This window comes from Barbatula barbatula (genome assembly GCF_947034865.1).
Source record: "Barbatula barbatula genome assembly, chromosome: 8".
In the NCBI taxonomy this organism is placed as follows: domain Eukaryota; kingdom Metazoa; phylum Chordata; class Actinopteri; order Cypriniformes; family Nemacheilidae; genus Barbatula; species Barbatula barbatula.
In genome coordinates, this window is record NC_136771.1 from 16,912,341 (window position 1) to 16,925,664 (window position 13,324).

The window sequence follows — 13,324 nt, forward strand, 5'->3', positions numbered from 1 at the left end:
CTCTACAATCCAATCACGGCAAAGAAACACCAACTCGACTAATATTATAAAAAGAGGAGCTCAAGATTTTCATTAAAACGGTCTATTTATTCAGCGTATGAGTCACGACAGTCCTGTTGATACTATATCTGGAATGGTATAATGCAGCGCCTCAGAATCAAATCAACTAATAACTACACTAAACTGAGAAATTGTGAATCAGCCCCAGTCATAACCAAAATTTAAAACAACATTAAAATAATCTGTCCTACACTTGTGGGGAGCTTTTACGAGCTTGTCCAGAAAGCATTTAGAATAATGAACCATCAAATGATTGCCAAACAAGACATATGCATGTCCAGACGGTGCTACAAGAGGAAAAAATATTCTTTTGGCTTATTTTTGTGTAAATAAAATGTTTAACCCAACATTTCGTGATGTCATAGCCTTGCCCAGCTCTAAATCAAACATGGAGCCTTCCTGGCAGCAAGGAAAAGTGACAAAAAGTAGTTTCAAATACTGTGTGCAGCTCATTTCCTGTCTGAAACGGGAAGTTGTAGATTATTTGAATAACACAGGGGTCAGGGGATGCACTGTACAGTAGAAACTACATGGTCTGATTTCAGTATTGTTTCAGGGTCCTTTCGATAGTTGCAATAGATCTTTAATGGCAATATTTAATAATTAAATGTTTTCCTGCTACATCATTCTTTAATTGTCCCCTGCGGCTCAATGCCTAAATTTAAAACAACTTATTAGCAATTTCTAAATTATTTGAACCTTTAACTAGGGCTGTGAATATATAAACATGTATCCCGATTCACACTTATTACACCAGTCAGTTGTGAAATCGCAAAAGCTTATATTCTGTGTTTTATGCACAGCTCTTCCGTGAACTACGTTCTTTGATCAGTATGAAGTTCTGCTCAATCTAAAATGACTACGAGATGGAATCGTTTATATCGTGAATTTCAAAAAGCAACACTCCTCAAACACCATCATTATAAATATACTTTATTATCATGAAAATACCTGAAATGGTCTGAAGAACAGTGATAGAATATGACCATAAGCATTTTCTGGAACTACATGTGTTAATCGCTCTTATTATGTGTCGTATATTCAGAGTTTCTGCGCAAGAAATATATGGCGGCATTTAACGGTAATTCAATGAGAAGCAGAGTGTAAAAATAACATGCTATATTGTCCCAGCCCCACTTTTAACCATGTTTCAATAAAAAAGGTATATTCAAAGGCTTAAATGGAATACACGGTTTGGTTTCACACTTGAAATCGCTAACCCCGGGTTATTCTTGTCCCCAGGTACACAGAATCTTGGGTTATCCGTTTCTCGTTTCCCACTGCTTATAATTTACCAGGGGTAAGAGATAACCCTGGGTATTCATAACCTGATGTTTCACACTGTACATCCCTAAACCCTGGGTTAACATTCTTATTTGCATATCTGTAGTGTCAACAGTCATGATTGGAAAAAAATACTGCAGAGTCAAACTGAATGGATAAAAATAGTGTGTGGTCCCTTTAAATAACAGAACACCTCGTTGTTCCGCATCCGGGGAAAAATGCGAATGGTCGTATCACTCTACACCCGCGTTGTTTCACACTGCACACCGCAATGCAGGAAGAACCCTTCGGAGCAGGGTTTCATAACCCCTGGTAAAATAAGGGGGGTAACCACTTTAAAGTTACAAGTGTGACATGCTTGTTTACCCGGGGTTAAAAGCGGGGTTTAGAATGAAGATAACCCAGTGTTAAGTACTGTGTGAAAAGCCCTTACAAGACTTTTGCTCAGATTTTCAGTCTGGAAAGTCTGCAAATTTTTTTTTTGCAAACTTTCAAGTGTGTGCTGTATAGTTTTTTTTTGTCTGCTCAGATTTGATAAAGTTGTGTAGTGTATTCAAACATGGAGACATTTTAAGAGTCCACAAAAAAAGTTTGGTTTTGGCAAACAAAAACAACCCCACAGAATTATAAGCAGTGTGTAATACCCGACTGCAACTAGAAATTGCTTTGGAAGTTTTGCAAGTAAAATGTTGTTTCACTTTGATTTAAATGAGAAGAAGCTACTTGTTATTTCTCATCAAAACCTCCAAATTTCAGCAGCACTGTGCCGCTGCAGTATAACCTTTGCAACCCCCCTTTTTAGCAAATTGTTAGTTAAAATAAAAAAGTCACAGTCTTGGGGATAATTCAATATAACAGAATGTGTGGTTGCCACTTATGGCTGCATTTTTTTCTCCAAATCGGATCACACAAATAACCTGTTTAGTACAATAATGCCTTAGGAAAATTTACCAAAAAATGGTGTCATCATTGGTGTCATCAAAATGGTGTCATAATTTTTTCACCCTAATATAATGTCAAACCTGTTCTTTCTTCTGCAAAACACAAAAGTTATTTTGAAAAAGATGGTAACCCAACAACTATTTTGTGTTACTTCTGCACTTCTAATGTACGGACACATAACCAAATCAAGTCTATGGTAACCCCCACTGTTTGGGTAACAACATTCTTCAAAATATCTTCTTTTGTGTTCCGCAGCAGAAATAAAGTAATACAGGTTTTTGACAAGAGGTTAAGTAAATGATGTCTGGATGTTCCTTTTTAGTTGAACTATCTCTTTAAGAATCTTTGGAGTGCATCTAGGAACTGATCATTCATAAGGGCAAGCTTCATGACTGCAAGCAACAATGGAATAATGTTAATTGCAGTTCAGATAAATCATGGTGCTCCAGAACACTTATCAGATCATCTATCGGTACTTCGGCAGATTTTTGAATCAAATGCACACATACATGTCAGCACATCTTGGCAATGGATGAGCACGGTTACTAGCAAAACAAACACAGGAACACAGTCTTCCTTCTTCAATTCAAACAATGTAAAATACATAACATCTCACTTTTGTTTTGACAACTGCTGCCTTTCCCTAATTGTGTAGTTGCAAACTCAATAACAAGTAGACCACATACCAATGTTTATGATCGATATGGAAGTAAAGGGTGCAAAAAATCTAAATATTGAGAAAATCGCCTTTGAAGTTGTTAATCCGAGGCACTGTAGCAGGCCATCCACTCACAAAAATAAAGTTGATATATTTTGGGTTGAAAATTTACAAAATATCTTTACGGAACATGATCTTTACTTAATATCCTAATGATTTTTGGCATAAAAGAAAAATCTATAATTTTGACCCACACAATGTATTTTTGGCTTTTACTAAAAATGTTCCTGTGCTACTTAAGACTGGTTTTGTGATCCAGGGTCACATTTGAGGTCTGGGGACCATCCCCATACCAAGAGTTTACAAAATAGGACAAACACCCAATATTGAGATACTACAGGTTCAATTCAGCAATTGATAATACCGGTAGAGGAAACTTGGGACTGTACTCGTTATTAACAAAAATAAAAAAGCCTATAAACTCTGTCCGCCGCAAAGCCATAACCTGACAGCTGGACCAAATCAAGTTAAAAACTAAGTAAACTGGAATGACAACCGTGCTAAACCGAGAATATAAATCGTATAAATATATTTACATTTATGTATTTGAAAGACGCTTTTGTTCAAAAACTTTTTATCAGCATGTGCATTCTCTGTGAATCGAAGACGTGATCTGAAAAAAATGACAGAGGTGACTAACAAAAGAAAATAGATTTGCCACCACTGCAAACAAAACAAAGTGGAAAACAGAAATGCAATTTTCCATCAACATCCCCCAAAAGTCTCGAACCTCGCTGTGAGGTGTCAAGTCCTACCACAACAACAACCAGCAGGAGAGTGCAACTACTGTACAGCTATAGAAACATAACATGGCAAATGTGTAGAATACACAACAATATACACTATGACTACCTTTTGCATAAAAACAGCACATTATGGGATTTGGCCTAGCAGTGAGTGTACTAAAGAAAAGCTAGTGCTCTCTGTTATTAAAAGTTAATTTCTCTAGAGACATTCCACAGTTTGGTGGTAATTATTTTATGCTATTATTATGGATGAGATGAACTGTCCCTTTAAGTTTTTAAAACTAATGCATGGCATTTTCCACACATTACTTTTCTTTGAAATATTTATATATATATATATATATATATATATGATTCTTTTGAAAATCCCTGTTATATAAGGAGATATACTGTTATTAAAGAGGTTTACTAACATGTATATGCAGTTATTTTCGATGGACGGATTCACATTTACATTTAGGCATTTGGCAGACACTTTTATCCAAAGCGACTTACATAGCATTATCCTATACATTTATACATGGGTATCTGCAATCCCCCTAAGCGAATCCACAACCTTGCGTTGTTTAACTCATTAAATCAGAAAGAGCATTTTTGATATCTGTAGCAATAATTTTATTCCCATGAAAAATGCAGAATATCGAATAGCGTTTTTTAATATTCTAATAATTATTGCAGATTGAATATTCTAATAGTCGAGCACACCCCTAATGGAAATATAATCTAGCCAACTAGTAGCAATATTATCCACATTTATAAACATTTTTTATTATAGAAAAAAAATGTGCAGGTTGAAGTTAGGTGTGAAGAGGCCACAGTTGAACACAGTTCTAAAAACAAAACTACATTTAATACTTTCTGCCAGAATAGTGCCCCATAAATGTATTGCAAAAGTTCAGCATATTTTTAAATCAAAAGCTTATTTGAAAGAAAATGATGTAATCCAAATATGGCATCTTGTACAGTAATATGGGGCATGGGGCAAAACTGCTCAAAGTATGTGACATTATCTTCTTATTTACACAAAGTTTATGAAACAATACAGTACATCCTCAATTTAAAAAAACATTGTAATATTTCCTACTCCTATTCATAAGTAATGTACAAACCACAGACAACTGCACAAAACATTTTCTTTATCATTGCACTACACTAACAAAAACATTATGCTTTATAGCACTAAAAGTGGTTCTTGCTCATAATAATAGGGGAACCACTTTAAGTGCTATATAGCACCTGGCCATCCCAAAGAACCGCCGAAGATCCACTGCAGCACCAAACATTTTTATATATACACATCACTAAATGTGGTTCCCCTATGAGTATGAGCAAAGAACCATTTTTAGTGCTGTATAGCATTATTATTATTTTCTTTTAGAGTCGAGTCGATTGACTCCAATAAACTGCATCAGATGCTATTACAGCCAACTCTGTCAACAGGCACACCACAGGGCCAAAGTCCAAAGAACAAACCCAGAACACCACCAGAAGTATTAAAAGTATTATAAACTATACCACAGTCCAATTTTGGCGCACACATTGAAAAAGATGTGACAAATTCACAGTTTTTGTGCAGTGTGACTCATGGTCCCAGGTCAAATTACAAAAAAATTACCAAGCCTATAAATCCAGATGCACTACAGTTTTATTTAGCTAAATATACTCACCTGGTTGCATAACACTGCATTAAAAGCAATTGTTTGGGTTTAGTGGTATGACAGGTTATTTGTCTAATGATATTCAAATGAGATGAGCTCATTCCCACAGAGCAGTGCTGCACTACAACACACCCACATGTAACCTGTATTTAGTATGTCTCATATGTTTTATATTGCTGACTGCCATGATTTTATTTATGTATATCTGTTTCTAATACATAAAGTACAGCAGTGTGGTCAAAACATTGTTTCATTTCTCTGTTTGAAAGCCAAAGATAGGAGCACTTCTGCTTGCCTGAAGCTGACCGATACAAAGCTCCTATGAATTCACCACCAGGGTGCTGCATGCGAGATAACATTCAGTTGCACTCAAGGTACAAAAAAAAGTAATCACAAGGCTGGCACACAATGAGCCGAATGTGAAAATTCCACTTTGCAGGTAGTTTAGCAAATATATTATTTATAACAGTGACACATGCACATCCTATTTATAGAATATTCTGATCAATCTAATGTTAAACAAACTAAACTCCACCTCTCGGTTTTAAAGCTCACACTCACCTCAACAAAGTTCTGTTTTTTAAAAAAATCCATATACCTCACGTGTACAATGTGTACACAAATTTAAATCGTCCGAATTACCGATTGGAGAAAAATCTGTATCATAAGAAATCAGTATCATTCTGATCATAAGGAAAGCATTAAGCTCAAACTGAATGTTTCACAGCATTTTCAACAGCATGCATGTATGTATGTAACAGCATTTTCCTGTTGATACAGGAAGTGAACGTTATTGTTGATGCTGCCATGTTAAAAGAAGTCATTGTGCTCACTGGTGATGGTCCCTGATTAAAACTTAACCACAGCGCATGCTGCTAACACAAGTCATGTCAAAGCAATGAAAAGACAATGTGAACTGCGAATCATCTGCTACAGGCGGATAGCAGAGTTGAGGACAGATAGCACGAGAGGATGTGGCAAAGACACATGAAGAAAAACTGAAGCGCTTTGTTACTTAAAGGGTGAAAAAAAACTGAGGGGATATCAAAGGTGTCAGCCATAGATGCTTTCAGCCATAAATGATGAATGCAAATGTTCATTTTTAACATAAATGTTTCCACAATGAATAAAGGTTTTATGTCTATGTTTTCAGCCGAAGACAATTCAAACAACCAATAATCAGCTCATCGGCTTAATTGCTTTCATTGAGCTTGATGAATACACAAATAAAAAGCTGATAGTCAGCTGACACTAACAGAAAGGTTGAGAAAATGAATACATGATATTATGTTTTGTTTATAATTACTAGTAAAAGTGGCACCAATAAATGCCACAGCTTAGACCCTAAAATGCACGCTTGAAGAACAGATAGAACTAAATGTGTCAATGTATGCCTGATCTGCTGTGTATTTTCAAGAATTTTGTAGCAAATAGTATAGCTAATACCGGGTCAACCAAAACTGGCTGCAAAAAAAAAATGTATAAACTGAGAAGATAACAATAAAACAATTGATTGTGGGAGGTGTGCAAAAAAAACAACGTATTTGTAGGCGTGTAACATGTTTGAAGTAACTGTATTAAATAAAGACCGCATTTATGCTTTGAAATATGCCAGTAAAGTTTCAAAAGAATTGTGGTTTGATGGAGAAACTCACCTCTCCTCTCGAGGCACATTTTCATTACTGTGCTGCTCCTCTGCCTGGAGAAAGTAAAAAACAAAGATATATTTTTAATAATAATTATAAAAAAAAATACATGCAAATGTAAAATTGTTTTTACTTACAACACAAAGGATTGAAAACTGGCAACAAAACAAAACAGTTGAAGTGTAAATGAATATATTGTTATCTATGACGTTTATTTTGACTGATGTAAAGGAAAAAAAATATTATTTTAACATGTATTACCACAGTACTCTGTATATAACTGTAACATGCAATTAAAGTACGTAGTACTAAATACTACCAGTAGTATTTGAGAAAAACATAGCACCACTCGCGCCCTTAAAAGAGAAACACTGAACTGGAGCGCATATGGAAACAAACCCAATTTGAGGTCTTTAAAATTGCGTGGAAAGAGAGTGCAAACTGTTATAAAAAAGGCACTAAAAGCAGCAAAGGCTGTAAAGGCTGAGCACCTCTGTAACCTCATAGAAACTAACAAAAACAATCCAAGGTTTTTATTTAGCACAGCTGCTAAATTAACAAATAAACAGACATCATCTGACCTGGTAATTCCCCCGCACCTTGGTAGCAATGAATTCATGATTTTCTTTTAGGGATGCTCCGATCCGATATTCAATTTGTGCTAGGCGATGTAAAAGTTCATGGAGACACCGGCGCTTAAACTCTCTCGTGGGCGGCTGTGCATTGCGCAACGTGCGACATCATACGCTAGCAACGTGTGACATCATACGCTAGCAACGTGCTCTGTACGTAGTGTACGTGAACAAGTGAACATATAGCAGCGAACAGCATGGAGCGAGCCAAAATATCTGTCATTTGGAGTTATTTTACAACAGCTACGCCAATAAGTTCCACCGCTTTCATTGTTATGGATGGGCAACCGCTGTCCGTCGTTGCGAATAATGGCTTCAGACTCCCTTATAAACCACCTGGAGCCGCAGTACGACACGCCGAAGCATAAATATTTATCTGATATTTATCTCTACCTTGAACTGTACCGAAAAGTCTGCAAACACATATCCGAAAAAATTAAAGATGTCAATGCGGTGAGTTTTACAACAAATATCTGGAGCTGCGACGTGTCCACCGTGTCGCTTTTAAGTTTAACCACACACTGGTTGGATGAGAATTTTGTGCCACAAAATGCCACGTTAAATGCAACAAACATGTGCAGTTTTACTAAGCTAGGGAAGCTAGTGTTTTATTCATCTGTTTCTGTGTTGGATGTTAAACTAAAACTTTAGTTTAGTTAAGTGGACTTTGCTTTAGTGACTAAAGCATTAAAAAGATCTGATTCATGTTATTTTAAATATATCTAAAGCAGTAAAGCTATTACTTTTTTTGCTCAATTTCAGCTGCTTTATTGCGAATTGATTTTTAAATTATTTTTGCACTTTCTTAAAAATTATTAAGAGATTTTGTTTCCATTTATTTATACCCGTTTATCAAGCTAGTGAAGCTGTTGTTTTATTCAGCTGCTTAATTTGCTCTTTAATTTTGAATGTCTTTTGTCCAAAGATAGTGAAAAGTTTTGTTTTATTTTTCATTTGTTTTGCACCGGTGCTGGTTTAATAAACTATTTACTAAATTTTTGAATCATTAGTTCGTTATTTTGTTTTACGGGGTCAGGAAATTTATGTTAAGTCGAGCCTGATGTCTTGTACTGCAATGCACATAGTTTATTAAGTAATTGTGCACTTTACATTTTTTACCTTAGTATCGGATCGGTACTCGGTATCGGCCAATACTGAATCTCAGGTATCGGAATCGGAAGCAAAAAAGGTGGATCGGAGCATCCCTATTTTCTTTACAGAGAAAAATCAAGGACATATGAAACAAAATAGGTAAAACTCAACCTCCAAGTCTGTCCTATGAATTAGTACCAACCATCGCCCAAAAAGATAGGCTACAGTGTTTTTCACCTATAAAACAGGAAGATTAAACTTATTGCAACATCTAAACCTACAACTTGCTTATTAGACCCCATACCAATTACATTATGAAAAGAGTTACTACCTGTTGCAATTGAGCCCATTTATAACATTATCAACTCGTCAACTAATCTAGGCCATATCCCAGGACAGATGGCCGTCATTAAGCCTCATCAAGAAACCAAAATTAGACCCCAATGAACACTAGGAAACAGATTTAAAATCTCCCTTACCTGACAAAAATACTAGAACAAGTAGTGTTCACTCAGATGTGCTCTTTCTTACAAAATAATGACATACAAGAAATTTCATTCAGGCTTTAGAGCACATCATAGTACTTCAACTTAAATAGCATCAGATAAAGGTAACATCTCACTCATAGTCCTGCTTGACCCTAGTACTGCATTTGATACTGTAGACCATAACATTCTTCTAGATCGCTTATACAATTACTGGTATTGAGGGACAGGCACTAAAATGGTTCAGATCTTACTTATCATACAGACATCAATTTGTCCATTAAAACAGGGATACATTATGGATTACCTCAGGGATCGGTTCTCGGACCCTTGCTATTCTCCATATACATGTTGCACATTGGAAACATTATTAGAAAACATAGGATGAGCTTCCACTGCTATGCAGATGATACTCAGCTATATATCTCATCAAGACCAGATGATTACTCCCAGCAATCGTAAATGGCAGAGTGCATCAAAGATATAAAACATTGGATGACTTGTAATTTCCTTCTTTAAATTCTAATAAAACAGAAATATTACTTATCGGACAAAACGCACATAAACCGAATATTTTGAATTATAACCTGCAAATTGTGTTGCTGACGCAGAGAAGCTTATTCATGCATTTGTGACCTCAAGACTTGACTACTTTAATGCGCTACTTAGTGGTTGTCCTGCATCATCAATAAACAAACTACAGTTAGTTCAGAATGCAGCTGCCAGAGTTCTTACCAGGTCCAGAAAATACAATCACATAACGCCAATGTTATCAACCCTTCACTGGCTACCCATTAAGTGTCGTATTGACTTTCCAGTTCTTTTAATCACTTCTAAAGCCTTAAAGGGTTTAGCCCCTACCTACCTAACAGAGCTTCTATCACACTACAACCCATCACGCTCTCTAAGATCTCAAAACTCAGGACTTTTGATAACATCTAGAATAATTAAATCCACCAAAGGGGGGGTCGAGCTTTCTCATACGTAGCACCCAAACTCTGACCCTTAAGTAGGGTTGGGAAGGCAATTCCAGACACACTCGCCCAATTGAAATCTAGATTAAAGACACATCTTTTCAGCCAAGTATTCACTTAATGAATAATATGCTAAAAAAACCACCGGGAGACTGCATTTATTAGATATTATTTACTAGAATAAACTTGTTATATAAACCTTTTTTGTGTTTTTCGGTTTCTTATTTTCCCCTGTAAAGCTGCTTTGTGAAAAGCGCTATATAAATAAAATTGAATTGAATGGAATAGTACTAAAGCCATTTTATTAAGAATTGAAACCACGATTTTAAACCATGACCTGATGACCGTCTCAGTGCCCTTTTAAAACCAGGTTTCCATGGGAACTAAATATAGTTCTCCAGCCATACGATGAATGCATATAGAGACCACTTACAGGTGACTGTTAGGTACACATTCTAATGTGATTGGATGACTATGCTGACAAATCTACTCATTTCCAGTTTAGTATTTATAACTATTATTAGAAAGCATTCTGTAAATGAGCAATAGAGAAAGAGAGAAATCCAAATACATTCAGCCGTGTAGGACTAAACTGCAAGATCAACTAAATACAATTTTAGGATGGTCTTTCTCTGCATCTGTGCAGTGAGTGAGCGGCAGGGAGAAACCGTGCATTCATTTACTAACGTAATACCGCAGCTGACAGAATATGAACATACTTCTGTAAATATGCACAGTTTGTTACCCAGCCAGATGCTCTGGGTGCTCTGCACAGGACTAATACACTAATATTGGTAAAAGAAGCGCTCTTAATGCCTGTGTATGATAATTTTGTCATACGATGAGGCAATGCGTGGAAGTGACTGCCGTTTTAGAGACAGCACTAGTAATGACTCTGAGTCGCGTTTAATTACGATTATGTACTTGACATATTCTGCTGTCAGACATTAAAGCAAAGAGAATGGCTTTACTGGGCACTCGGTTGTATTAACATACAATAGTGAAGTGACCTATTCGTCAGATATGGTAATCGATACTCATCAATACTCTTCGTTAGTCTAAGAGTAGTTAGCCAAACTACCCACACAAGTCTGACTGAACGCAAATGTGACGCGATGATATCTTAAATCGTATACATGGTAATTTGTATATCAAGAAACGATTCTGAGTCGTAACGTGAGGGACCAAACGATTCCCACCCCTAAAAGTTATGTTTAAATAAAAAAGGATTTAATCTGTTTTTTGGTTTAGACATTATGGAAGGTAAATCAACAGACCTGTTGAACTAAATCTGTGACACGATAAGAGAGAATAACCTATTTTCCTATGACTATTCCTGTAACTCTCCATTTATGTTATGAAGCCCAGCAGTGCGTACTGACAAGGGGCTCAACAGCATGTGGAAAGAAGGCCAGATAATGTGTGAAAGATCTCCAGTAATCCTCCCAACCCAATCTCAAGAGGTGTTCTAGCGACAGTCGCTACAGGTCATGACTTTGGTTCAGATATCCCTCGGCTCGAGGAGGGTCAGTTTCATAAGGAACAGTCCACCCATAAACTAATTCTCAATATACTCGCCCTAATGCCATCCTGGATGTATATGACTGAAACAGAAACAAATCATTTTAAAATACCCTGCTGTCTGTCATCTTCCTTAAATCGATCTTAGAAATATTAAAGCTCCAAAAAGCACATACATACATCCATCAAAGAAAGTAAACCAAACAATTCCACTGAGTTACTACATAACTTCTGAAGCAAAACATTAAATAATTTGAGCTTATTTGGTAATATGGATACCAAAACAAGCACATCCCAGCCAGCCACAATTTCATACAACATCTGGGTGGAATGGTGAGTAAATTATGAGATTTTAGGGTGAACTAGCCCTTTTAATATTCCCCTTTAGCCGACTATGAAAACTTTCCCCATTATACAGTCAGCATCATCGAAAATGCCTTAATATATGCAATGCCTATATTGCATTTTGTTCTATGTATTTAAATGAACCAATTGTTACATTTCAGTCATGTGGCACACAAAATATACGCCTAATGTGTACAATTTTTAAACTAACATCAATACTAGTACATCATTTCCACTTTTGTCAGCCCGTCAAACTTAAACAAACGTTGAACTATAAATGGAACTTTCCATCCCCTTTGACTGTGGCCCTTCTCAAGCCATAACATAAATACCCCACCAAAAACAGATCGCTTGCACAACTGTTAAGTGGCAAATTGTCTGTCAACCTCGGAAGAAGCAACCACATGTCTGTGTACCCGCTCTGAACAAAACCACTTTAGTCACATCACAAGCAACATTCACATCCACCACATCTTGTGTCAGCCGCCGAGCAAACGTCCAAGACATCCCTGCATTGCTCTTATCAAGTTGAAAGATAGGAATACACTGTGCTTTTCTGTATTTCATCACGAAGGACTAGTATCTAGCGTCCCACAGCAAACATATCAAAAGCAGCAAACACAGGTCAGGATAACACAGCAGATAACCATTACATCAGACTCAAAGAAGCACTTAACCAGTTATGTACACATATACTGACGTTAGAGAAGATGCGCATGCACATTATGACCTGAAAGCATATTTGTAGTAGGCCAAACATGAAAACATTTAATGACATTTTTGACTTAAAGCGTGATGGGACTGTACGAAACAACTGTGAAGTGATTATTCATTAGGTCCATTCTGATATCCCACACTCCTCATGGAAAGATGCCTCGCTCTTCCCGCCTCCAGATGGAAACACATTTTCACCTTCCTAAACAAGCTATCGCCCTTCCCTCGAGCGCTAAATAAAACAACATGTGCGAAACCACATTCAGAAAGACAAACTAAAGCCCTTTTAGATTTTAGCTGTCTTTACAAACGCAAAAATGAAACAATAGCAGTGCGCTACCCGCACGTGCTCACAGCGAAGCAAACTTACGGTGCAATAAAACATCGATCTTATGACGTCACATGTTAAGCAGTTTACATACCTGCGACGGCAGGAAGAAGTCTGCGTCCTCTGCCTGCCAAACTTCAACCACGCTGGACCTCGGAGTCAGAACTTGAAAAGAAAAA

At 36.7% G+C, this 13,324-nt stretch overlaps 1 protein-coding gene across 3 annotated transcripts in view; it reads right to left on the minus strand.

The window, feature by feature from the left end:
- Positions 1-13,324, minus strand: part of tmem131l (transmembrane 131 like) — a 42,267-nt gene that overhangs the window by 27,922 nt on the left and 1,021 nt on the right. For all 3 annotated transcript variants that reach the window (XM_079463387.1, XM_079463389.1, XM_079463388.1), the window contains exons 2-3: positions 13,240-13,310; positions 7,064-7,107 (exon numbers count right to left, since the gene is read on the minus strand). In XM_079463387.1, the coding sequence (XP_079319513.1) occupies positions 7,064-7,107; positions 13,240-13,310 (115 nt within the window). The remainder of the gene's footprint in view (positions 1-7,063; positions 7,108-13,239; positions 13,311-13,324) is intronic.